This window comes from Poecilia reticulata, chromosome 8 (genome assembly GCF_904066995.2).
Source record: "Poecilia reticulata chromosome 8, P_reticulata-male-v2, whole genome shotgun sequence".
Classification (NCBI taxonomy): domain Eukaryota; kingdom Metazoa; phylum Chordata; class Actinopteri; order Cyprinodontiformes; family Poeciliidae; genus Poecilia; species Poecilia reticulata.
The window spans coordinates 9361903-9389375 of record NC_088837.1 but is presented as its reverse complement, the minus strand read 5'-3'; the positions used below and the strand labels follow the sequence as shown (position 1 = coordinate 9389375).

The 27473-nt window shown below is 39.1% G+C and overlaps 1 protein-coding gene across 2 annotated transcripts in view; it reads left to right on the top strand.

Annotated features, from left to right (window-relative positions):
* grin2aa (glutamate receptor, ionotropic, N-methyl D-aspartate 2A, a) overlaps window positions 1-27473 on the top strand; it is a 161931-nt gene that overhangs the window by 120522 nt on the left and 13936 nt on the right. For both annotated transcript variants that reach the window (XM_081609833.1, XM_008415757.3), the window contains 8 exons: window positions 1470-1584; window positions 10509-10711; window positions 14065-14236; window positions 14716-14869; window positions 15647-15772; window positions 17638-17867; window positions 20611-20771; window positions 26518-26607. In XM_081609833.1, the coding sequence (XP_081465959.1) occupies window positions 1470-1584; window positions 10509-10711; window positions 14065-14236; window positions 14716-14869; window positions 15647-15772; window positions 17638-17867; window positions 20611-20771; window positions 26518-26607 (1251 nt within the window). The remainder of the gene's footprint in view (window positions 1-1469; window positions 1585-10508; window positions 10712-14064; window positions 14237-14715; window positions 14870-15646; window positions 15773-17637; window positions 17868-20610; window positions 20772-26517; window positions 26608-27473) is intronic.

Below are 27473 nucleotides of genomic sequence, written 5' to 3'. Positions count from 1 at the left end.
AAATACAATTGTAATAACTGCCAAAATCTAGTGAATACAAAAAGCAATTTCAAGTTTTGATTGAAATGTATTTAAACTACAAAATTGCTACCCAAACCAACTTGGCTCTTGGTGAAAAAGTAATTGCCCAATAAGCCTGGCTGGCTGACTGTGTTACCCTTGGCAGCGACGTTTGCAAATTAAACGTTTGTGATGACTGGCAATGAGTTTTGGCCCCGCTCTCCTTGTTTTCATTTAGCCAGTTTGGATTTTTAAATCAAGAAACATCTGTTTAAGGTCATATCTTACCATCCCGAATTGATTTAAGTTTAGACTTTGATTAGGCCCCTCCAGAACCAGAAACTTTATTTGTTTTTTATGCTACTGTTTGTATTTTATTATTATTATTATTATTATTATTATTATTAGTAGTAGTAGTAGTAGTAGTAGTAGTAGTAGTAGTAGTAGTAGTAGTAGTAGTAGTAGTAGTATTTACTTCTGCATAATATTAATACTATTACATTTCAAGGCCATAACACAATGTCAGGAGATTGCTTCAGTATTTTCTACTTAAGACCAAAATTCATGGTTCCAATAATGACTTTTAGTCAATCAGGTCCAGAAGAAGCAAAGCTGCGACACCACCACCATGTTTGACTGTCAATTTGAAATTTTGTTTATGCCAGATTTAGCAACACATATTCTGTCTAAAATGTTCCTATTTTCTCCTGTCCATCTAAATAATATTTTGCGAAGGGATCATGAAAATGTTTTTGGCTGATTATAGTGAGTTTTTGGTCAGCAGTCTCTTTTTTGATTGATGAGTTGTGAACACTGACCTGGACCCAGGTTCATGTGGTCTACGGTGGGTTAGATCACACGTTTTGCATTTTGAAATCATAAATTCTGTGATGTTCTTGGAGTAATTTTTGTTGGTTGGGCCCTTTCTGAAAGCTTCACAGTTGTTCCCGCTGACCTCAGAAAAGTGTTCATACCACTTTCCTGGATTTTAGATGTCAACAAGTTTCTTTGTAATTTGTTTTTGAATTTCTTTAGATTTGGGCTTGTTTCTTTTTGTGATCTCCATGCAGTCAGACAGGTTGTGTTTAAGTGTTGATTACACAGACCAAACTGCAATGAGGCCTGGATTTGTCTAATGAAGTTAAAGTAAAAAAAAAAAAAAAAAAGAAAAACTTGAGAACACTTAATAGATAATTTAACGAGAACATTTATATATGTTTCTCACATGGCCATAATAATTTGGATTGCTTTTTCTTTCTTTAATTAAATATTTATTAGAAAGGGGCTTTTTATTATTTTCATATTTTTTTAACTGTTTAATTCCTTTAATTTTGAAATGCACAAGTTGTAGACAGTAAATTTATGTTTCAGATGATAATTTGTGCTCATTTCTTTCCCTCTCTCCTCTCTTACCCTTCTCACCCTCTCTCCCCCTGCCCCTCTTAATCATCCGCGCCTTTCGCTCTCAGGTACATGATGAACGTGACATGGGATGGCAGGGACTTGTCATTCACAGAGGATGGCTACCAAGAATACCCAAAGCTTGTTGTCATTGTTCTCAATAAAGAGAGAGAGTGGGAAAAGGTAAGACCCGCATGTATCTCCGCTCGGCTTAGTATTGCTTGCACACTGCAGTTCTCACCTAATGTTATGCAAAACATCATTATCCAATCTTAGTGCCATTTTTCATTCACATGCACATTGCTGGAGTTCAGTTTGAACGTTTGCATAATATATTTCACAATGTTGCCTGTGCCTTGGAGAAAGCTGGATTTCCTGTTGCATGTCATATACCGTTCATCAAGAAGTGTCAACCTCCAAGTCCACTGGATTAGTGCTATTAAAGCTAAAGTGTTATTTATATGGTATAAACCTGTTTTGCGTAAATCTAGTAAATATATAAGAATTATTTTTATTTTCACCCAAAAACTAACATCAAAGTGTTACCAGCAAACAGACTACATTTAGTACAAGATGCAAATTTCCAATAACTTCCAAAACACCAGTTCAGCATTGCATTTGAAGCACGCTGTTTGTTGTTTTCTGTAATGAAATAGGACATTTACAATACATCATAGACAACATGTGGCACACTGCTAATTTATGGAAGTATTACACAATAAATTGATGTAATTTAGATTCATATTTTTATCATGCAGAATCTTTGTCTGTGCTGATGAAGAATTATTAATCTCATCTTGACTGGATGTGGACGTGCAAATATACGCGCCGGGGCATATCAGTGGTACACTGACCTAATACATGTGACAGGAACTTAGTTTCTCAAAATATGTAACATCTTTTCATCTTTGGGGAAAAAAAAAACAACAACTTTGTAAATATGAAAATATGTGTAAATTCTAAATATGTCTACATGCATGGCAGGAGTGTGAGAGCAACTTATATTTTTGTCATGCCTTGAATTTGAGATTGTTGCAGTGAATAAAAACAAATAGATGAAAGGGACAGACTCTTGAAGAGCATTAATTTTATTTTTTTAAGAGCACAGAAAATATTGCAAGTTGCCATTAACCAACTGTGTGACAAATATATTTGGCTAATCAAGCTTAAATAATATAAGTGGTCAATTCTACTCAGTTTTTTGTTCTGTTATCAGTGTGTCTGGTGGCAGGAAGGTCGCCTCTACTGGCCAACAATAGTATTACACTTTAATGTCCTAAATTATTGGCTTCATGTCTCTGTGACTAAGGCTTACATAAACTGGATGGAATTTCTATAATCATTTTCACTTTCTTTCAGTGCATTCAGAAACCAACACATAAAATCTGTTTACCTCATGCTCAAACTTAAACTGGCAAGTTATCTTAGAAAAAAAAAAAAAAAACTAGTGCACAGAAAACCCAGGAAGAATCAATTAACATTGTACTTGAAACTTTGTTTATCAAGAAATACGTCGTTGATCAGTGACCTCTTTTAAAAATACGGCTCTGGATTTCCTTAAAGGACTAGTGTGTGGAAGGCGGTTTGATAAATGGCCACTGTAAATGCTATTCTAGATGTTGTAATGGACTTTAAATGGCAGTCATGCATCTTTATACCTACATTGGGCTTCCTCACACTTGCTCAAATATCTTAGAGTTAATACCGCAATAATTCACGCTGTGGAATGGGAGAAGGGACAAGTTTCAGAGTCTAAGTAGAAGCGGTGTAGACACAGAGAAGAGCTTAACAGCAAGAAAAGAAAGATTGATTGTAAATTAGTTTTATCCTGGGTTTGTTTTCATCCCCTCTGTCAGATTATTCAACTTTTTTTTTGGCATTTTTTTTTTTAAATCTGCTGCACTCACTTTCCTTTCTGAGTCTTTACTTTTTTACTCTATAGTTCCATATTTTTCCACCCTCCTCCTCCTTCCTGTCCTCCTTCACTATCCGTCTCTAAGCCCAATAATCCGCGCACTCTGATGCTGGGCTCTCTTATAGCACCTCAGAGCAGAGTTAATCAAAACCTGAGATGTCTGTTATCAGGTTGGCAAAGGGTCACCGCTCTCTTGTGTGTGCACGGGCGTATTTTTTTTTTTTGTCGCTTAGCACCGGTAATCAACAGAAACGCTATTGGTGGTGAAACTTGTGCTGCAATCAGTCTGATATACTTTAGGTTATATCTTCCTGTGTGTCCTTTGTTTGGAGCAACTTGCACGGTGTTCGGCAATTTTTTTTTTGGAGCAGCTTTGTCATATTTCACGCCGACATACACACAAACCTTTGTAAGTGTGTCGAGGACGACAAGTAGTGTGTCGTAAACAGAGAGTCTATGAAATTGATCAGTGCCACTTCTCTGTGGTGCAGAAAATTACTCCAAAACCCCAAAGAGAGACACCAGCACCCAGAGTGGAAAAGTAATTGGGAGCTTTTCAATCCATGCACCAGAAATCAGTGGCATAAAAAAAAGTGAATTGCACAATGATGATCATGAGGGGGGGAAATATCTGTGCATGCACTAAAATATAGATATGCACTAAAAATATCGAATGTGTTCCCTTGGGGTGCAAGATGTATGGGGAGGGAAAAGAGTGCAACACCAAATGATCGGCAAAGGAACAGAGATAAAGAGTTTGGCTTAGGCAGTGAGAGGAAATGAGTGAGAGAATGACACGGGCAATGTAGCAAACAGAGTGAAACATGAGGCACGTTAATCAAAAGGATGCGAAGCTCTGTGTTTAGTGCTCACATGTTTGAAACATCCACATGTGTTTCTCCCTGCAACACGGTTAACCTACTGCTGTGGTTTGAACTTAATAAGTTCAGGGACATCTAGCATAATCCCCATACATTAAAATAATGAAAAGGTATTTGATCCTCTTAAGCCACTGTAATGCCGGGACTGTGTTGAACTCCTTTTTATGCTGCATAGTTATTCAAGGAGAAGAGTCAAAAATGTATCAGGAACGTTCCTGAGAAATTTTGGACCATTTCGGGTAACCTGATGCAGCTTTGTGAATTCTCCCGTTCTGCCATCTCACAGCCGCGCTATTAGCTTGAGATCTGGTGACTTGGGTATACTTGGGTAGGGGCGTTGTCCTTTAAGGCATGCTCAGTTGTGGATTTGAAACCATGCTTAAAGTGTGCCCAAAAACTTGCAGTACACCATTACACTACCACCCTCATCAGTGTAAGTCAGATGGATCCATGCATTGCTTTCCCAGGATTTTATTGTCTAATTTTGGTGAAACTGTGTAATTTTCCTGTTCTTAGCTAACAGGAGCTGCACCTGTTACGTTCTTTTGGGTTTGAGCTGCTGCGACTTTTCTCACATTGCTAACCAGTAATACATTTTCTTCCAAAAAGTTGCTGCTGACTGGATACTTTCTCCTCTTTGAGCCATCCTAATGGCATGAAAATTCTTCTATTTCAGCAATTTCTATACGTTTCGGGCCACAATGACAACTACCCAAGTTAGCCTGTAACGGTGGTTGGTTAAGTCCAAGTTCGGGTGACAACCTGAAGATGGAGAATGACGGAGCTTTTTCATCAATGGATTGTTTTTACAGGGAATCTGTCTGATGTTCTGGAGAAGGCTTTGCACAGTGGATGCACTTTCCCATCATTAAAACAAGATCTTGGTGGAAACTGAATGCAACATTGGATGGAAATAAATCTTGTGGCGTTGCAGAAGTTCATCAAAACAATGCCACAGCAAATAGTCAAAGTTAATGGTGGTCCAATGAGTGTGCGGCCGGTTTTTTGTTTCTCTTTTTGCTTTTGTTGGCAATTGCATTTTTAACCAGACAGTCTATATGCAGTCCATAAACAAAGTACATATGTACAAATTTACATATAGAAAACGGTGCACTTTGCTTTATTATGGCTAAAAAAAGTTATAAATAATAACCACAACCTCAAGAAAAGTTTGTGTTTTGTATGCAACTTCACTAATTAAATGAGAAGACAGTACTTACCTTATAAAGCAACTTTTGTTCCAGCACAGTGGATGGAGAATTCAAATTGCCTCTGAAACTGCCACAGAGTTTGCATCCAGTTCACAAAATAATTATTACAGACAACAAGGGATTTGTGCTTGAAGAATCACAATATGGAGCACAGACACACACACACACGCACACACACACACACACACACCCACACTTCCAGGTCGACACATAATCACAGGAAGGCTTTTTTACATGCAGCCGTCACCGTTCTTTGAATCTCAATAAAAGAACTGCACTTGAAAGGGAAAAACAGTATAAATCAGTGATTAGAGTCTTCTCTCACTCTTCCTCGTTCTCTGTGCCCTCGTTTTGCACTCGCAGACGCCGGGCTCGCACGCGCACCGTGACGCAAGCCGGCGGACGCGACACACACACACCCCCACACGCACACACACACGCACACACACAGCTCCCCCTCGCCTCGCGTGCGTGGAGGAACACTCAAAGCAAGGGGCTGGAGCGGGAGAAGCAGAATCCATTTTACCGACGTAATTTTGTCTGACAGGAGTGACAGATACTGTTTTATGACTGAATGGGTTTCTCCACGCTATTAGGAACTCATTCTCCCATAATGCATCTTGCCACAGTGATAACTCTCCCCATGAGACTGGCACAGAGAAGGCGCTCAGAGGAGGAGCCTTGAACATAGTTTTTGGTTATGTTTTTATTGATTTTATAATATTTTCTGCCTTTGATTAGCCTGGTTTTTGGTGCATTTCGGCATTTGACAGTCAAATACAGCACTGTAGAAAGCTGAAGTGATAAAAAAAATTAAAGAATCTTTTTTTTTTCAGACAAATGTAACTTGAAATCAAAATACAGTGCACTGAAGATTACAATAAAATTGTCCAGAAAAAAATCGACCTGTTGTGGCTCTTAATCTCTGACTGGTGATGATGTGATAGCCTCTTTAGTAATCCCGCCGGCCCTATCACTTTAACCTCCCACTGGCCTGACTGTCGGATCACATCCGTACATTTCTTGCAACAGTCTTAGCATTGTGTGCATGTAATATCTGGTAATATGTCCAAGCAGATTCAGCTCTCTCTCTCTCTCTCTCTCTCTCTCTCTCTCTCTCTCTCTCTCTCTCTCTCTCTCTCTCTCTCTGTGTGACGGTCGATAAATTCAAGCCCTCCTCCTTTTCTGGGCATTAATTTATAACCCTTCTTTCTTTAATTAGAGAGAAGAAGACACTGGGGAAGGAAGGAGGGATGATGAGAGCAGCAGGATAGAGAGAGGGAATGCTGAAGTCAGCTTCTTTGTTCTATCTTCCTCCTCATCATCCTCTCATTTTGTAAAGTGTCTTCCAAGAACATTTGACTCACTTTGTTACTAGATTATACTATTGACTGAACTGATCAAAGATTGTTCAATTGTGCCCGTCAGGTCCTGTTATAGATGTGCATGAGAGTGCTGCATGAGTGCGCCAAACAGGCACAATATTACGACCACTGACAGGTGAAATGAACACACCTGACGATCTCCCAGATAGGGCACGAAACAGGCTGGAATTCACGCACCGTGTTGTGAAAACCATTTTCTCACCTTCGTTTCAGTCTTCAGACCCATTTGTCCACAAAATGAGTTTGGCTGTTTCTAACGCTGTCATGCGTCGCTGCCTCGATGCTTTCAGCGCATTCATTAAGTTGACGTGATTGTAAAGCAATCGGGCCACTTGACGGCGGTTCTGGGTTAATTTCGGAAGAAAACGGCGAACTCGCTAATGGAAATCTCGATAATGTGCATTCTGCGGAAAAGGCGTCCAAAAGAAGCGACGGATTAGAGAGAGGTGGTCTGTTCGGTCGTTGCGGTTTTCTGTCTCCTTCATCTCTTTTGCTGATTGTGTAACTGAGCTGCTGCTGGACTTTGCCACGTTATAGTCCAGCTTGGTCCAAATCCAGATGCAGCCCAGTTCTGTTCATCTGTCCCTTCTTCACAGAGTTTATCTTTAAATTGTGTTCAAAATGAAGTTGGGTGCTATTTTAAACTGTCCCAGTGGATAACAGCACCTTTATGAAAAATAATATTTAGCGTTAGAATCAACCTTGCAGATAAATGTGTACGTATACAATGGACTGTTAGTAAACTCATAAAATGAACAATGTGCAACATATTAGCATCCTGATTGGCATCAGTTCATATCACAGTGAGCCAGTTATCATATAAGCAATGAGCAACAATAGATCATATTTTACCACAGTATTAAATAACCACGATTTAAGATGAAATGCAGGAATGTTTATAGTTAGCATGAATCTATTGAGTTTGACTAATTTACCAATTACTAATAAAGAAATTGGTAAATTTCTTTATAAAAAACAATCGATAAAAAACAATCTTTATATCCAAACCCTGAAATGTGACGGGGAAGATCTTGGGTAACATTAGAGGTGTTAAGATGCAACTTAGCTGCAAAATTGTTTGTTTTCTCTTCTGAGTGTGAGATACATTTTTTGGAGGCATTCTTGAGGCACGGATCAATGTAGCTTACATGTCAGAGTGTTTCCACTTTGAATCGGCGCATCTAGTTCAGGGTCACATTTGGCCTCTTTACCTGGTTGGTAGACGGCCTCCTTTCCTATTCTGCAGTTTTGCTGATCTACCCTTTTCGGCAAGTTTCTTTACATGATTCCAAAAGCATAAAGTTACTCATAAACAAACAGGAAATATATCATAGCGAGTTGAGACTTTTGTAAGGCACCTGCGTAATGTAATTCGACGCCGTGCAAAACGACGATAGTATTTATAATCGTTGCTGTAGTTGTGACGCACAGTGATGTGCCAGTGCTTTTGTCTTTCTTATTCACCCTAAGCCTCACTGCCGTTTCCTTCATCACTAGTCCCTTTTCCTACTGACACAAGCATGTGTGTCTGTAGACGCAGTCACTCACATGTGAAATGCAAAACAGCTGGGCTAAGACAGATAGCCAAAAGCGGACAATCCCCGGAGACTGAAGGTGACACACCAGAGAACCGCACCTCGACATACTGTCCTGCTTCTCTCTCTCTTTGACACAATTTCCTACGCACACACACACACACACACACACACTTAGGGCTGCGGGTGACAGCAGAGTGAGCTGTTGACAGTCTTGCAGGCTAACAGCGGAGAGGAGACTCTAATCCCTGTCAAAGGGTAGAAAACCACTCAAAGCAAAACAATTAAAATGCTAATTTCATTTCCTCCTCTCTGCTCGCCTGTTAATGACTTAGCCAAGCATGTGGGCTTAGAACCGGCAGCGTGTGAGTGTTTATGTGTTCATAGGTAAAAGCACCATTTTATGGCTGCAGGGTCAAAGGGGAGGCCGGATTATAGCTGATCTGAGTCATGTGTGAAAAGTGCCAAGTGGGTGCTTTGGGAAAAAAAGAAGGAAAAAAAAAAAACACAGCTACTGATTTTGAGATACAATAGCCGACCAACAGCTGGTAGGTTGGCTGGAATCTTTTCCACAAATGGACTAACTTTACTTCATTGAGGAAATGTTGACCAAGCTTTTTAACTTTTGTCTTTAAAGGTATCTGTTCCTGAATATGTAAGTGAATCATTTCTAATACTGTCACATTAGGCACCTATCCAAACTAAACAACTCCATCATTCCAGTATGTGGTAAAGCGATCAGGCAATTTTCAACATCCAGAGAATATAGACATATTACACTAATACCCATAAAAAAAATGAAAGTTTATTTGTCATGTAGACAACCAAAACGCCTTCTGCAGGAAAGGTTTTATCGTCAGATACAGCAAAGGTTGGACTTCTTTGCTACAATGACAAAACATTTGTTTGGAAGAGTCCAGGTGAGGCTTTCAAACTTAAGAATATTAAACAAACGGTTGTAGCATCATCTTGTAGGTCTGCTTCACTGTCAGTTGTATTAGTGAATTGAAAACATTGAATGGAAAAATGTAGACGAAAGACTCGCCTCAAATCCTTCAGCTTAAAAATCAACATCTTGACAGTTTTGTCTCCAATAGGACAGGGACCTCTGACAGACATCAGAACAGTTTAAAACTGGATAAAGAAGGAGTGACTTAGGCTTCTAGATTTGCTGACATCTAAACTGTTTTTGAATTGTGTAAAATATGCTTAAATGTGGTATTTAGGCCAAAAGACTGATCATTGAAAAAGGGTTCTATCTTTACTAATTAGAAGAATTATGTTGTAAGTGTGTTATGCTAACAAAAAATGTGTGGTTTCTCTGCAAATTCCTATGATGAGGTTGAACAAATCTACAATAGAAACACCGTGAGATGACTCTGCATTCAGGCTTATATGAAGTCAGGAGACAGTGAGGAAGAAGAGACAGAGGCAGGATTTCTGCAGTAGAAGGGAATTTTGTGTCTTTTTTATTTACTCTACTGTATTATTAATATAATAGGTCATGCAAAGCCTTGTGTCTGTTGCTGTTTTTCTCTTCCTCCTTGCCTTTTCTCTATCTGACAGTAAGGCATAAACTCGCAGACCCCCCCACACATAGATATTTACAGAGATGTGAAAGGGTAAAGGTCTTCCATAGGGGAATCGGTGACATCACAGCTCTGGAAACTTTCTGAAATATAACCAGCCTCCCAGCTTCTGTAGTGGAGCTCTGCCCCCTGTTTCATTTTTGGGCATACAGTATAGGTTTGCATTTATAGCAGAACATTTTCCACCTACTGTCTGTGCATCTGTCCTTCTGGTATCTCTCTGATGTTTCTTCAAATTTGGCCTCTTCTTACACACATTTTCTATTACATATAAAATGTAATTATATTGCCATTGGATGATCTGAAAAAAAAAAAGGTAAAATGATAAGAATTTAAACATCTAGTCTTAGAGAGAATACTATTTCTCCGAAATGGTTTGGTTATGCAATCGCATGCCTGTATCCGCTTACAATCAAGCCCGGTCGTTCAAAGATCCACACCAAACAGCAGCCGTAGGAACACAAGCACATCCAACTTCGATTTGTAAATTCACTGAATTCAGTCATTTCTCTAATGCATATTTGCTGATGAGGGTGTTTCTGCACGTAATCTGTTTGTTTTCATGCTACATTCTCCTCCCCCTGTCAACAGATGGGAAAACTTGACAATCGCAGCCTGACTCTAAAGTACCCGGTGTGGCCACGGTTCAACTCGTTTGGCGATGCTGAGCTGGACGACAACCACCTGTCCATTGTCACCTTGGAGGAGAAACCCTTTGTTATTGTGGAGGATGTTGAAAGACTCACTGGCACCTGTATGAGGAACTCTGTGCCCTGCAGGAAGCATATCAAAGAGTAAGTCCGATTGCTGCCTTTTCTACTAGTCGGTTCGATTTGCTGTAAAAACCCTAGGCATAGTTTGTGCATCAAACTTTTTCCACGTGAATCAGAAATGTTGTGACGCATTGATAAAAGTACAACAGTATCCTCAGCTCGAATATTGTATACATTAGTACTTTGTGTTGACCTGTCTGGTTCAAAGGGTATGGAGACTTTTGCGAAACACTTTATATTGTAAGTCAAAAATAGCCAAAAACAATTTAAGGTGTTGGAAGTGCATGATCAATTTTCTAACAACTTTAGGTCTGTTGCTGTGTTGCTCTCTTCCCCCTGTCATGAGCAGTGACAGAGGTGCAGTATTCGACCTATGCAGCAGCTTCTTTCCTCCCACTGAAAATGGAGGCGACTGCTGAACTAAGCAGTTTACTTCCTTTCCTAACAAATTGTCTCCCAACAAGCTCTTGCTTTTAGCTGATTTCAAGGCAAAGACATTGTGAGACCGTGTCACTAAACGACTTGGCCGATGCTGGACCAATCGGGTTTTTAGATAATTTGCTAATAAGTCTTTTCTCCACAGAGAAAAATTAGACGACATGAAGCAAGACTCTCAGACTGTTAGGTGCAGCTCCTACGCATCATTCACTTCCTGCTTAACTATACAGTTCTGATTAGAAATTTCTATAAACTGTGCCAACTACTTACACAAATTGTCTCTCACAGATGGCTCAAGAAAAGTGGATTTAAAATAAGTCTTTAAAATTTCACACTTTGCAAAGTTAGAATTTGAAAGGTCTGTTTGCGATGCAGAAAGTTTCAAGACAAAGGTAGTACTTAGTTTTTACAAAGACAAGTTCAAATCTAACAGGATATGGCCCAGAGATTGACGTTTATCAAACCAGAATGAACAGCATTATTTAATACCAAGGAAGGTCAACAATGTAAGCATTCTAATTGGCCAACACTTCTTTAGAACTCATAAAATATTTCTTTTGTTTCTCATTGGCACACCATTAAAAATGGCCACAAATCAACACAAAACGCTGCATTTGTGTCTCAGGTTTCCGCCATGACGGAGCCACACGGAGCGGGAGAGATGATTAAACAGTAATGGGCGTCTGAGGGAAAGAGGCTGAAAGAGATAATCATCCAGAATCACTGTGAAGTAGGGCGGAGGATAAAGCATCTCCGAGGAGAAACGCAAACGCACATTCACAAGTTCATAAACGCTCCCTGTTGCCACATGTCCACTCACAGACCAGTGCATTCAGCCCTGTTCCTTCCTCCCACAGAGCAATTCCCACTCAAGCATCCGTGGTGTCCATTTGGATGGAGAAAGAGTGCTGGATGGAAGGGAGGAAAGAAGCAGTAAATGGGGAGTGGCAGCAGAAGAGTTGGATTGGGGTTTGAAGGGTATCCATGCATGCAAAAATCTAAATTCACTCATCCAGGCTTTCCCTGAGAAAAAGCCATACTAAGTGAAACACACAATCATACGCAGGCCTTCAATGCCCTCTCTGGAGCCCCCCCCCCCCTCCCCCCCCCAGCCCAATAGTGTTACTGTGTGAAGTTGGCCTGACAACTTCACAAACAGCCTCTGTTATATCAAAGGCTCTTACTCCCTGAACTACAATGAGTTCATGAAGCCTGCTTTAAAAGTTAATTCCCTTGTATGAAACTCTGAACAAGCCAGAACCAAATGTAGTTTTCTTTTATTCCCTTAGTCTTGTGCTTCCCCTGCATAGAAATGCTATTCTTATTAGTAATTCATAAGTTACTTAAACCACAGAATCTGTGAATGTGTCTAAAATCTCTCAGATAAACGTTTTTCTTCATTTTTTTTTGTTAAACCTTCTTGGTTGCGCATGGAGAAGCTGTTTTAAAATAACCTAACATTAACGTTATTCCAAATTTCATCAATGCATGCATTTCCATATGTACTCAGTTCAGTTTTATTTGTAACCAATTTGAAACCAATGTTATTTCCAGGCACTTGAAAAATAGGTCTAATTGATCACAATTTATTTACCGATCTACATAATTTCAGTACAATCCAATTATGTGGTCTGATCTAGATCCAGTTATGTACAGACATTTTAGTCAAATGTATAAGTCCTAGCCAACTTTCATTGGTCCTCTGATGCTAATTGAAAAAAAAATACATCGGAGGAAGCCGATTGTATCAAGTCACTGACTTTGCAACAAAATTTCCAGATCGATGATTTAGTGACGCAGGAAGTGCTCTACTGATTTTAACAGGAAAGTCATGATGTCTGGGGATTGGAAGAACAGAAAGGAGATTAAGGAAAAACAAAGAGTGCACAGTTGAACTCGGCAAAAAAATCTTAATCAGCAGCTTTTTCAAGGAAAGAGAGATTAACACACAATTACTCAACACAAACTTACAACATAAATAGCTTTGACAGTTTCTCTGTTTAGGGACGAGCTAAACACCGAAGCGCTGAGTCATGGTAGCTTCTATGAAAATATAAAAGAGATACTTATCTGATGAAGTATCTATCCATATTTTCTGTTTCTTAACTATTTTGCACATAGTTTCCAGCCCCCAGGTAACATGATTACCAAACGTCCAGTTTTAGTGAGGCAACTGTTCAATCAAAGCAGCAGAAATGTAAGCAAAGCCACTTTAATAAAATGTTCCATGATTGTTGGCATTTAGACTTTGGAGCGGAGGCCATGAACTCCCAGGTGCACTTTGGTGAAACATAACAGACTGAAAACTGCAGAGTCACAGCCTGCAAGTTGTTTTTTTTTTTTTTTTGCTCTCTCTCTCTTTGTCAAATTTGGATGTTAAATCAAAGGACGAGGTTGGCGTCCTCTAATTAGCACACATCTAAAAGTTAAATGAGACTCCCAGGTGGCTGAAAGTTGAAGGGAACTCTTGAACGTGAATGCACACCGTGTGTGGGTTTGTGTTTGAGCGTGTATACGTGCGTGCGTGTGTGCGTGTGTGTGTGAGTCAGAAGTTTCTGAACTCTTCTGCTCTCAGATTCACACACACAGATGGCAAGACGCTGCAGATGCAATGCCGTCAAGTCCTCCTTGACTGGAGACGAAGAGGGGGAAGGAGAGAAAGAACTTGGTTTTAAAGTTCTCTGTCATTCAAAGGACGGGTCATCGAAACTTATAACTTGAAATGGATGAATGAAGAGGTTGGCTCTGCAGTTACCAGAAGTAGAGCCATCGGTGTGTGATTAACCAGGAAAAGGGAAAGATGGTCGAGTCAATTACCATTTTCTCTCAGTTAAATATCCTCTCTAAGCATGTCTTCTTTTCAGCGTCTGTTACCGAGCGAAGCATTGCTTAATTGAGTTGTAATAATGGTGGTCTTTATTTTTGTGTTTCTGCAGCAACACAACTGAGGCTGGTGGAACGTATATCAAAAAGTGCTGCAAAGGCTTCTGCATCGACATTCTGAAGAAGATTGCCAAGTACGTCAAATTTACGTATGACTTGTACCTGGTAACCAATGGCAAGCATGGCAAGAAAATCAACAATGTCTGGAATGGGATGGTGGGAGAGGTAAGTCTCTGTGCAAATAAAAAAGATCACGTCAAAAAGTATGTGCTATCAGAAAAAAAAGCAGTATTTGATCTTACATGCTCCAAAAAATAAAGAAATCTTAGCAAATTCTAAATAAAACCTTTTTGTATTTTAACAAACTACAAAATCTAACATTCAAAATATATCATTTTGTGTGTAACGATCCTGCAAGTTTGACTTCTTCAACCAAATTAGTGATAGAAATGATACATTCAATAATATTTTGGATACGTAAGGATAAAGCTGCATGTTTTACAGTTTGAGCGTCTAAATGTTCAGTGATGTCTATAAAAGCACATTTAATGTGGAAACTCATTGTAAACAAATTTAAATAATGTCTCTTTAATGTTCTTTATCCTCTGCTCCTTGCTATTTTTCTTCCATATTTCTTTTAAAATCACATCCCCCCATCATTACTCAATCCATGCACTCCTCCCTCTTCACCACTTCTCAAAAAGGTGGTCTATAAGAAAGCCGTCATGGCCGTCGGATCTCTGACGATCAATGAGGAGCGTTCTGAGGTCATCGATTTCTCCGTCCCGTTCGTAGAAACTGGGATCAGCGTCATGGTCTCACGTAGTAATGGAACTGTCTCGCCATCAGCTTTTCTCGGTAACTGCTGTCAGTTTTATCAATTTTTGTGCGTGTGTGCGTGTGTGTGTGTGTATATACTTTGATCTGGAGGAATCAGCTCAGTTGCTTTCTCACGACACTTCAGAAGTTTACCAAAGGGCGATGAAAACTCTTGCCGTATCGGCTCAGTTTGCTGCGGAGTTTCTCAGCAACTTCCTGCGCACAAGACCGACCTTGCAAACGGAATTAAGCAAAAAATTCCTGCAAGCTGAAACACACAGGCCGATACCAGAATGCTGCACACGGACACAAACTCGCACTCAGGTTCACACGCTGACATGGATGTTGCACGCAGTTAGTGCTGTGAAAGTGGCCATTATGGGGGCTTACTAGGAAAACCCTTAAATGGCTGCTTGCCAGCAGACACACTTTTCTTGCACAACCCTCACTCAGTGCTCTGCGCTATGCCAACAGTTCCACCCCCCCAACCCCTCCATACATAAAAGCAGAGTTTAATCTCTGCAGCAGAGTTGTGAGCTCAGAGGGAGGACAGGAGTGCTGACACCAGGGCTTCCTACACTGTTCTGTGCCTCGCATAATCAAATCCAAGTGTATGAGGTTTTCTGTAAGCGCTCTAAATGCACAGGGCACAGCTTGCAATCCACTCTCTTGGTTCCTCCATGTGCACAAAATTGATCTAATTCCTTCAGTTCACTGCAAAACAGACCGAGGAGAAACTAGATGAAAACGTGTGAGAAATGTTGATTTAACCTGTGTTGATATTGACACCTGTGCCTTAAATGTTGTCTTTCGCAGAGCCATTCAGTGCATCAGTGTGGGTGATGATGTTTGTGATGCTCCTACTGGTGACTGCAATGGCTGTTTTCATGTTTGAGTACATCAGTCCTCTTGGCTTTAACAGAAATCTGGCACAGGGAAAAGGTGAGCTCGACATAAACTCCTTCATTACATATTTGTATCGGTGCAAACCTAACTTTAGAAAGATTGGTGTTTACAAACTACGTGTTTGAGGTTTTGTGTTTTCGCTTTTAATTATTTTGCGTACGCCGCCCTAAGCAAGTTGAAACGGGGGTCACTCGATATGATAAAAATGTTCTTAAACTATGCAAGCAATCTGGAGAAATCATTTTTTTAAAGTGACATTTACAAAGCTCAACTGCTTTTAGCTGAAATTGCAGAGAGCACTGCAAGTGAAATACTCTTATGGTCCAAAGCAATTACTAACACTATTATAGTATTAGCAATTGCTTTGTTAGCAACTCTTAATTGCTAACAAAGCACATTAGCTTTAGGTTTCGCAAAAAATTCTATAAAATAACAGGTTTTGGAAGTGTATGAAAATGCATGGTGTGCAGTAATAAGAGTTTAGCTGTAGCTACAAGTAACTACAAATGACTGCTTTTATGATATTAATTATGAACAAAACTAGTAATTCACATCAAAATTACTAAGTTGGACACCATTTGATTATCAAGAAAACAATAGATTAGTCTCAGTTATTGTTTATAAATGCCCCGATGAGGCTTGGGTTGCACAATAACAGATGAAGGCATAAAGCCAGGACTCATGTTATCCGAATACTGTGGAATAAACAGAGACAACTTCAACAGACAAGAGCTTATTAACAAATTAACTGAACTTTCCAGGTAGATACTGTGCACCGTGTTCCTGGGTGCAAGAGGAGATCCTTTCCTGATGCAGCTGTGAAGCAGTTTCCCAACCCCGGTCCTCAAGGCGCACTGACTTCAATGTTTAGATGTTTCCTTGATTTAAGACACCTGATTCAGAAGATCGCAGTTCAGAAATTTTGTGTGCTAAAGTGTAATGATACAACCAGCAAATGGGATAATCTAGAGGGGTTGATTTCAAGCACTTTTTTCTGAAAAAAAAGAAAATCCTCAATATTATTTATTTTATTTAAAGAAAACCACAACTTTTGTTTTTAAACAGTCTAATAAATGTAGAAATTTAAACTTCAGCTTTGAGCCAAAACGGTGCTAAATTGTTAAATTTGTCGAATCCTTTTCAAATTACAGGGTGAGAGATTCTAACTTTTTTTTGCTTTTTTTTTGTCACCCGACAGCCACAGTATACGCAAAGTACTCAACATGATATGCAAAGTTGTTTGCATGTCGTGTTGCATTCAGTTTTCTTCCGAGAACCATAAAGTGATGCTCCACAAATAGCTTAAGAGTGGCGTAAGCATCTTCAGTGCTTGTGTCAGCTCGCTCTGTCAATACCGCAGGGCAACGACTAAATTGCTTAGTTTTGTAAAAATAAGACAGACTTTAAGAAGTCAAACACAATATCAACCCTAAAGTTGTTAGCTTAGCTTAGACTTATGTTATGCAGATGTGTAAACATACTGATATCAGTTACATTGCACTAAATGCAGGCTCATTGTAACACCCAGGAAAGGTTATTTAACTGGAGTCCTTAGAAAGGAAAACAAACTGGTATCTTATGTAAAAATATATAGTGAAACAATGCAGTGTTTTTGTTGTTTGAAGGAAATGGATAAAATAGCGTCTTGTCTTAGATGTAGGAGATCAAACCACATTTTGAAGCAGGGTAGCGCTTCTCATGTCTCTCCTGCCATAACAGTGTCCAGTTTTGACCAAGATACGTACAAAAACGCTAGGACGAACATACTGAACATACTGAACCCCCTCTTTGACCCCGTCATTAAGTTAGTAACATTGAAAAACTGATGTCTTATATAACGCCTGGTAGTGCAACTTATGTTTACTTTAACATCTGTCTCTTCCTCTTATTGCATCTCTCAGATCCCCACGGTCCTTCTTTTACCATGGGCAAGGCCGTTTGGCTGCTGTGGGGTCTGGTCTTTAACAACTCTGTGCCAGTGCAAAACCCCAAAGGAACCACCAGCAAGTTCATAGTGTCGGTGTGGGCCTTCTTTGCTGTCATCTTCCTGGCCTCGTACACTGCCAACTTGGCTGCCTTCATGATTCAGGAGGAGTTTGTTGACCAAGTCACTGGGCTGTCAGACAACAAGGTAAGGGCAACAAAAAGAGAGAAAGGACTTTGTAAACGTTGCTTAGGAACAATTGAGAATGTCAGTAGGCAGCTGGGCCAATGATTGAACAGTTGCACATAATATACTGTAAATATGCTTTCTATATTAGGTCCTTGTTAGGATCTGAATTTGTTAGGAAGAGGGTAAAACTGTTTTCTAAATAAAACCAGCTTAATTTCACAGATTCTCATGTGATGATTATAATGAATATGAATGTGCAGCAAGTGTACTCCCTGCTCTTTCATTGGCTCTCACCTTTATAATTTTGTTTTACTTCTGGGTATCGTTTTTAAGAGCTTGTTCAAGTATGGAGTTTTTCCCAAATTCATGTTAAGGTTCAAGTGTTTTACTTCATGTTCATATGATTAAAATAATAGTCTCACATTGGATAAAATGCGAATTTACTTACCTTGGATCACTACTATTAAAAGCTGTGAATCATTTTGAAAACTTGGGTAAATTTGCATGAAAAAATCAAAGCAATCCAGGTACGTATTTGAAGAGGGAATGACATTATAAAATTACATCACTCTCAAAAAAATCTATTTTTTACACATGTCCCCTCTCCCCGATTTAAAGTGGCTGGCATTAACCAGTTCCTATTTCTCATGAAGAATTTATAGGTTAAATCGCAATTTCAATGGGGAAAATATGTATGACACTCAGGCCTGTATATGACAAATAAAATTCAAATCTATATTTTTTCTCTTTCTTTCTGTTTGTTCAACTAAAGACTTAATCACCCTTTGAAAATAAAGGACACCTGTGTTAAATTTAATATTTGAAGGGAAAAGTATTTAATTTACTAAAAATGTACTTAGACCAGTGGTTCTTAACCTTTTGTGAGTTACCGAACCCCCCAGTTTCATATGCGCATTCACTGAACCCTTCTCGCAGTGGGTTCAAAGGAACCCTTAACTGTGAGATTTACATTATTTTTAAACATCTCACAAATGCTACAAGTAGGTATCTCCATGCGGGGATGACTTCCAAGCCAAAGAATGGCGTCTTTGCTGCAGATCACCATTCGATTTCCTACTGTAACCTTTATATCCCAGGCCCAGTGAGGAAAAAAAACACTGGTGACAAGAGATTATTCTGACAACATGGTGAAATCCTAAAGGGTACTCAACTTTCAAAATGTATAGAGTTGTAAAGCTGTCTAATTTCCTGCTTGACCTGATACCAATTTGACGCCAGCTAAGTAGTCGTCGGTTGCTTAGGTTTGTTAAGCAATAGGTCAGCCTGTAACAGCTGAATACAAACCAGTTTAATAGGGCGGCATCATTAAAATTTCTGTTTAATTTTCTTTTTTTTAAATTAAAATTATTAAATTAAATGATCAAATTTACAACCTGTATGATGGTACTTGTTTACTATCTATCTCTAAATATGCATATTACATTTTTTGCGGTAAAAAGAAAAAATGAGAGAGAAAGCTGGTCATGCTATGAGGAAGAACATTTTAAATGCAGGAGGCAAAGGTCAAACAAGATGTAGCAAAATAAATAAAAAAATAAGTGTAAAGGGCAGAGATTTCCTACGGACACAGTTTCAGATGTATGACTTGGTGCTACAAGGGAAAGCGTGACGTCACGAGCTCTGACACCTGGCAGACACTGAGAGAGAAGGAGGGAGGGACTGAGAGAATCAGGGGTACATCAACTGGCATGGGAGAAGGGGGAGAGGGGATAACTGAGGACTAGTGAAACGCCAAGACTTACAAGATGGCACATGACAAACGGGGCGGACAGATACGGGCCAGGCTGACAGTTTTGGTAGAGAACGGAATAATGTGGTTGTGTGGGAAGCAACATACCAAGAAAGACGAGGGAGGAATGAAAGGGCCAGAACAAAATGAGGAATGACTGGACACTCTGAAAGAGGCTGAATATTGAGCCATTAGCGCAACATTAAAGCTGAGCTTGGTTTTATTTTAACATGCTTGTCTTTTGTACAAAGTCAACACTTTGTTTTAGACAACTGAGAACCAGAGAAACTCAAATAAGTGACGTTCGTTTAGCTACAAAATCATTTATTAAAAAGGGGAGATTTATGTGAAATTGACTTCTTTGAGTATTATGTGATGTCATAATGTTATTCCCCCATCAGAAACATTCTTGGAGTGTTGGTTTAATTTTTTCACATGTTTTTTGAGAAATGTTTGTGTGTGCTCTTGCAGACATTTTGGGGGTGCCTAAACGCTTGCTCATACAATGCACCACCTAAAGCTCCTCCTCGGAGCTGCAGCCCCCAGATTAGCTTCTGAATCACTGAGCACCCCACGCCCCACGCAGCTCCTCCAGACTAGTGGCAGCAGCAATTAGCAAACACCTGATGGAACTACGAGTCTTCTGAGTTCATCAGCCCAATGCCCTTAGGATTTCTGTTGCAACTCTTCCCCCCCAGTTTTCTTTTAACTGATGTTTGATATATATATATATATATATATACAGCATTTTCATAACAACTGAAGGTGGAATATACGTAATAACACCCCTTTAAGTAACACTCAACTCCTTTAATTCTCATTGTGATTTATTTGAATAAAAGTTCAAAGTTCAGATTTATATGTACTGCATTTGTTGTAAATTTACTTTGAGGGAATTTATTTCAGACACTTTTTATGACTACAAATGCACAGTAAAAACTGTGATCTTTGCATTTTAGTTAGCAGCTCTTTGTTATTCTATCCTGCTCTTGTTTGTTTGTCCCACCGCAGTTTCAGAATCCATACGCGTACTCTCCTCCGTTCCGCTTTGGGACAGTCCCGAATGGGTCCACTGAGAGGAACATCAGGAAGAACTACCCAGCCATGCACCAGTACATGGTGAAGTACCATCAAACTGGTGTTGTGGACGCACTTGTCAGCCTCAAATCAGGGTAAAAATGCATGTTTTCTCTTGTTTCCATCTTGGAAGTGCCTCTTAACCCTATTTACACAAATTCAAATTTAGATTGCAGTTTTGATATTTTGTACATGTAGGTATTATTATTCAAATGAGTGAGCTTGCGTATGTGTTCAACAGATCCTCTTAGAGTGGGCTTCGTTAAAAAGAATAGCAGAGATATTTTTAGTATTGGTTCCACTTGTGGGACTGATGTTGTGTGGCTCTCTGCATATCTGTATTCCTGCGGACAAATGAAAGGTGATGGGGGTTATCACAAGGTAACCAAAGACAAATTGAAGAGTTGGATAACTTTGAGAAGGTTTGGGTGGATAGGAAGTTGAAGGTAAAATTGGTCAAAACAAAAAAAAGAGGGAAAAAAACAGTATTGTGTGGGGGGAAAAGGGGAAGCGGATGATGTGAGATACCCATTGGAGGAAATAAAGAAAAGACAGAATGGTACACTAGTATCCGCATTAGCATCCATATTTACTTCCACAAACACGTGTGAAGTTACATGGCTGTCTATTGCACATGCTTAGGTTGTTTGTAGTTCACACGGAGCTCACATGCAAGTCGCATATATTTGCAAACGTGAAAGGCCAGCGCAAAAAAAAAAAAAGAAAAAATCTGATTTGACCAAAAATCGGAATTTAGCATTAAGGCCTGCAGTGTGAATTTAGACTAGGTCATTTTAGCTTCCTGTATGAGAACGAGTACGAAGTTTAACCTTCACTGAGTATGAAAAGTGTAACTTGTATAAATACTGCATACCTTGCTACTATGACGTAAGTTACACAGTTATTGGCAGAAATATGAATGCAGTTCGTAACTGGAGCAGAAATTATTTCTATGGAAAAACACAGATTTTTACATAAATGTGATATATTCTGGGAGCTATAATCATGTGTGTGTATATATATATATATATATATAAAATCTGGACTGCTAGTTTTTAATCTTTGGAGTTATAACATATGTATAGAAGTTTGACATTACGTCTGTGTTACATACCTCAGAATGACAGCAGATATTAAAAAAGATATTCTCTTGTTAGTCATGTATGTTTGCACAGCAAGCCAGCTGAATATCTGTGCATTCAATAATACTCTGGATAATATTTCTATTTGACAGCATTAGTGGATAAGCAACACTGCAGCGAGCTTGATAGCAGGATTAGGTCTCATAATACACAATGCTGACAAGATTTAAAAATAAAATCTGTTACAGTCACAAGAATAGGACCTATTAAAGTCGATTTGAATCTAAATGCGAATAACACCCAAGCTTTAACTCTTGACTTTTTAATACCGTCAAATATTGTATTCCTATGCACCTTCTTGATCTGATGCACACTCTGTGTTCTAGTTTTATCCAGTAACTTGAGGATGTTTACATTGCTAATATAGTGTAAGATTGTTTACATTTTAATTTTGATTTGAGGGGGGAAAAAATTGTCAAAAATTTCATAAGTCATTGTTTTGGGGATTTTTTTAAAACTGAATTGAAGTTTAATAACTTCAAAAGTTGTAAACAATATTAGGAAGGCATACTCTTCCTAATATTCCTAATGGGATTTTGGATTTAAGAGTTAAAGAGCTGTACATGAAGTAACTCTCTGAAGGAGCATTTCCACAACTCAGTCATTGAATAAGTCTGCAGAGAATAGTCACACCACAGAATAAATTTAAATTAATAAAAAAAAAAAAGATCCAACCAAACGCAATGTAAATGAGGATCTAGGGCTGGATGACATGACTGAAAAATGTATCTCGACAAAAGCATTTCTCATCAGTAGATATCAATAATTATTGAATAGTTTTCTTTGCTTTAAAAGAAACAAAGAAAACTAAACACCTGAAATATTTCCAAACTGTTGGGGTGACCTTTCCTTTGTTATACACATTGTTTTTTTTAAGCAGTTCTGAGGCACAGTGGCAAAACCTGAAACTGCTGTGCATGTTACTCTATTTACCAGATGCTGATGTCTTCCACTTTGCTTCACTGGCTGAGTAAAGTTGAGCAGCTAACGCCTTTCCTCTGCTTGAATTCCCCAAAAGTGCCGTGCAGTTCTGAATCGGACTTCAGTGAAATTATTGAACAATCCATCGGGCCCAATTTCTATTGATATTGATCAGTTATCTACTGCGATATATATTCTTATTGATTTATTGCCCAGCCCTAGAATCTACCATTTACTTCTTGCTTAGGTCCGGATTATTAGTCTGATATTTTTGGTTCAATAATCAATATCTGCCACAGAAAATGATGCACGTTTGTAGTACAGGGGTGCTGATGGTGATGTGCAAACCATAAGACTGACCTCATAATGCAAGTTCAAGTAAGTATTTTTTCTGATTTACCTACATTGTGGATGATTGCATGTCTACCTAATTGACAATTTAACTTCCTCAATTGACCATGTCTATACAGAGTCCTAGTTCAATACTTTTTTTTTCTTTTTTTTTGGAGATTGACCAAACTTTGGTCCCAAGAGGAATTTCTGCAGAACATTAATCTTTTTACAAAGTCCTCCGATGTACTGCACAGCGCAACAGTTTTTTGTAAACAGTTTGATTAAGTGCTAATGGGTATAGCCGCAATATATTTGCACTTAAAATGATCTTCACAGCCTGCTTGAATTTTAAGTTTGGCGTGCTCCAATCGGTTCATTACTGGCTGTTTTAAGTTCTTGGACATAATACATGTAAAATATTGTTTGTTCACCAAAATAGACCAGAAACATAAGATTAAACCCTGAACTTAAGATTGAGAACTTATCACATTTTGTGTAGCGTTAAACCTGGTGCAAAGGACATTTTTGGAATGTTTAAGCTCTATTTATTGTTGCTCATTTAACTTTAAACACGTATCAGTGTCGTTTTGCTCTGTATTTTGTTCATAAGAAATTGTTTTTTATTTTTATTTTTTTTGCTTCATACTTTTCTTTTGAATTCTATAAAATGAGTTGGCTAGTGTTTCAGCTCCCCCCTTCATCAGCAGCTGTCGAGACACAGTGTGCAGAGCTGGTCACGTGACATAAGTCATAATACACTGAGGAAAAAAATATCTCCAACCTATGTTTTGTTTTTCATAAGAAAACTGTGAAATGTGTGTAAGTTTTGCAATCTTAGTGCCTCATCAACAGCTGCTGGAAATTGAGTTCAATGACAGACTCCAGTGCCAGTCCTTTGAACAGGTCCGATCCTTGGAATTGGATTAGTCATCTCTAGGAATGCCTCCAACCTTCAGTAATTTTAAAACTAGACTGGGATTTAAAGTGACAGTTAAGAATTTGATAATCATGGTTCTTTTCAGAAGTTATGGGCAGTACTTAATTTTCTTAGCATTTTCAATTTTTCTTTGGAAAAGGCATTAGTGTCCCAGGTAGTGGCTAGTGCAGGTTCACAAAAAGTGCAGACATTTGCCATAGTGAAATGCCTAAATTCTCAAAACTGCAATAACTGCTTTTGTAGAGATTGTTTGATGAAACCTTAACCCACTTCACAGTATTAGATGATTATTTACAGTAATATGAGGTGTTTGACCACTAGCAGATTTGACCTTACAGATTTAAAAGACTTCAGTTTTGTTTCTTTTTCTTCATCCAGACGTTGGATTTGCTCTTCAGATCGTTGTCCTGCTGCAAAGTGTGCTTGAGTCCAAAGTCATGAACTAATGGCTGTGTATTTTCTGTCATGTTTCTCTTGTAGGGAGCCGAATTCATGGTTCCATCAATTATAACAAGTTGTCCAGGTCCTGAAAAAGCAAACCAACCCAAGACCATCACACTACCACCATCTTGTTCGGCTGTCAATCTTTTTATGAAGTTCTGTGTTCTGTGTTTTACTCCAGATGTAACGAGAAACGCGCACTCTTCCGAAAGGTTTCACTTTTTGTCTTGCCAGGGCACAGAATTTATTTTTTTTGTTCAACATCTTAGGGAAGAACAAAATGTTTACTTGCGTATGTGAGATGGGCCTTTGGGTTTGTTTGGTCAACAATTATTTTCACCGCTGGACTCTTTCTTACGCGTCAATTATGAACTCTGACCTTTACTGAGACAAGTGAGGCTTGAAGTGGTTGAAGATATTGTGCTGGGTTCTTCTGTGAATTCCCGCATGGAGTTTCAAAACACTCTAAGTATTTTTAGTGGACTGGCCAGTCCTGGAAGGAGTCGCCAGTCTTCTGTGTTTACTCCATTTGTGGATAATTTGCCAGACTCCCCTGACCTTTAGAAATGGCTTTGTAACTTTTTCCCAAGTTGATGGATGTCAATGACTCCATTTCTCATCTGTTCTTGAACTTCTTTAGATGGGGTCATAATATATTGCTTTTTAAGCTCTTTTGCCCTACTTCGTGCTGTGAGGGCCAGTTTTCTTTGGAAAGCTTTTTCCCTTATTAAAGTAACTCATTTGAAATCTACAGTTTGTATTTATTCTGGCTCTAAAAGTTTGAAGTGTGACACAAACCCTAAAACAGAAGAAAATCTATACGTGGTTCCTTTTGTAGTGGTACTTTAAATTGATTTATGTAGTTATTTACTATGAAAACCATACAAGTATGAAAACATAACCTTCTCATCTGAACATTAATTCAAATACACAACGGTTTTGGAATATAAGTCACGAGTCAATTTGTTACAACAGTAAAGCGGCAGCGTTTCAGGTAAAAGGCTGTATCATTCACTTTTTACTCTGCTTTAATTTTCTCTCTCGTCTGTTTCGCTAAGCATGCTGTTGTTTGTGGCTAACGTCTACTTTTGTTGTGACATAGCTCTGACTGTTAGCTCGAAAACTTAAGATCTTCTTGCAGGTTATTCATTGATTATTAATTATTAGAATCTAACTCTAAAACGTCTGAACTATTCATTCAAGGCTAAGGAGAAATTTAACCTGACATTTAAAAAGGTTTCATTAAAGCACTTCATAATCTATTGCGCCCTTTTCTCCCCATTACAAGGATGTGATAAATGTTTGGTTACTATAGAGCTTCCTGTTTTCTAAAAGACATGCACATGCTTGTAGAAAGGCGGCGGTGCGCTCCCTAATTTAGGTGGTCATACACGCCGACCGATGTGCAATCTCTGCTCTCCATGTTGGGACACACGTATTCCTTGTTGACAGTGGTGGGTTAAGCTAATTACACAGCTAACCTATCAGCTGTGAGCGTCTTTTAAAGGGCTGGGTCTGACATTCTGGAAAATGCCAGCCAGTCACCAGATTATTAGCGGGGTGCTGAGTGTCTGAGTCTGGTGTTTGTGCGTGAGCAGAGATGGTGAGAGAGCAGTGGCCAGTGACAGTATCGGTTACATTAGAAATGTCAGTCAGGGGGCTTGGATCTTTTACTTCTTTTTTTTTTCTTTTCCTTTTTGACTTGTTTACGAGTCTCTGTGTGGTCCGAGGCAGGACAGAGTAAATGTTTGTGAGGGCCTGAAGTTTGTTTAGAATCCCCATGCGCCTCCAAGGGCCTATCATCAATGGAGCGTTTCGTATTGAACCGTCAATCCCCTCTGTGTCCTTTGTGTTTGGATACGCTTGGATTGCAGGCCTATTGGAGATGATTTAACACTTCACAATTGATCTGCAACCAACACGCTTTGAAAAATAAGGCAGTGCTGCTTTGCCTTCTGTCTCCTCCTGTGCACTTCTTACTCATTCTTTATTAAAAAAAAACCACGTGAAAGACCTTTTCAAAATCTCTATTCTTTCATTGTTCTCTGTTCTGTTGTCCCCATACAGCAAACTGGATGCCTTCATTTATGACGCTGCAGTGTTGAACTACATGGCTGGAAGAGATGAAGGGTGTAAGCTTGTGACCATCGGCAGCGGGTAAATAAAGCTACAGTTCTTAAGTAACGGGTAGCCATTTATCCAAACGATTGATAGAGAAAAGGCTCTGTGGCGTTGCCCAGCTCAGGCGCAGCGGATCCGGGGTAGCTTATTTTTGGGACAGTGAGTCATGCAGTGACGGTAAAAGAAGCTGACATTTTGGGAACGTGTCTAAAATCTGTTTGAAAAGAAAGGGATTCCCTTTTGCCGTGGTTTTGCTAATCTATGCCTGATCAGACGTTGAATCCACAGAACGTTTCTATTTCCAAAAAACAACACAACAAAATTTGCAACACCAATAGAATTTATTGTTGATATTAATTTATATTTACTGGAAAGGCTAACACTGCACCCTAAGCTGATTACACAAGCTACATCAGGGGTGAACCTCAGGCCGTCCTCCAGAGCTTTATACTGTCCTGCAGCTTTTGGATGCATTCCTGCACCAGCGCACCTGAATTCAGCCATCAGCATGTCATTCAGCTCTTCAGGGGCCTGCTGATGAGCCATCTATTTGATTCAGGTGTGTTTTAAAAGGAGCATCTAGTAATTGCCGGGTTGTAGCTCTCGAGCGAAGCCTGATGTTCAGTTGTTGTTAGTCCTCTGAACTTGATACCTTGAAATAAGACTCAGTTCAAATTCACAGATCCCCAGATTTGTAAATAGAGCCCACCTGTTTGTAACCTTCCTACAAATTAAGCTGGCTGGATTTTTTTTTTAAATGAATTAAATTGAAAAAGAATTTATCTAACAGCTTTCCCTCCACAATTAAGGACAAATTTGTGTTGGTCTATTACCTAAATTCAAGTGAAATACACTGCAATCCACTGTTATTACCTCACTTACTGATTCAACTGGAAATGCTT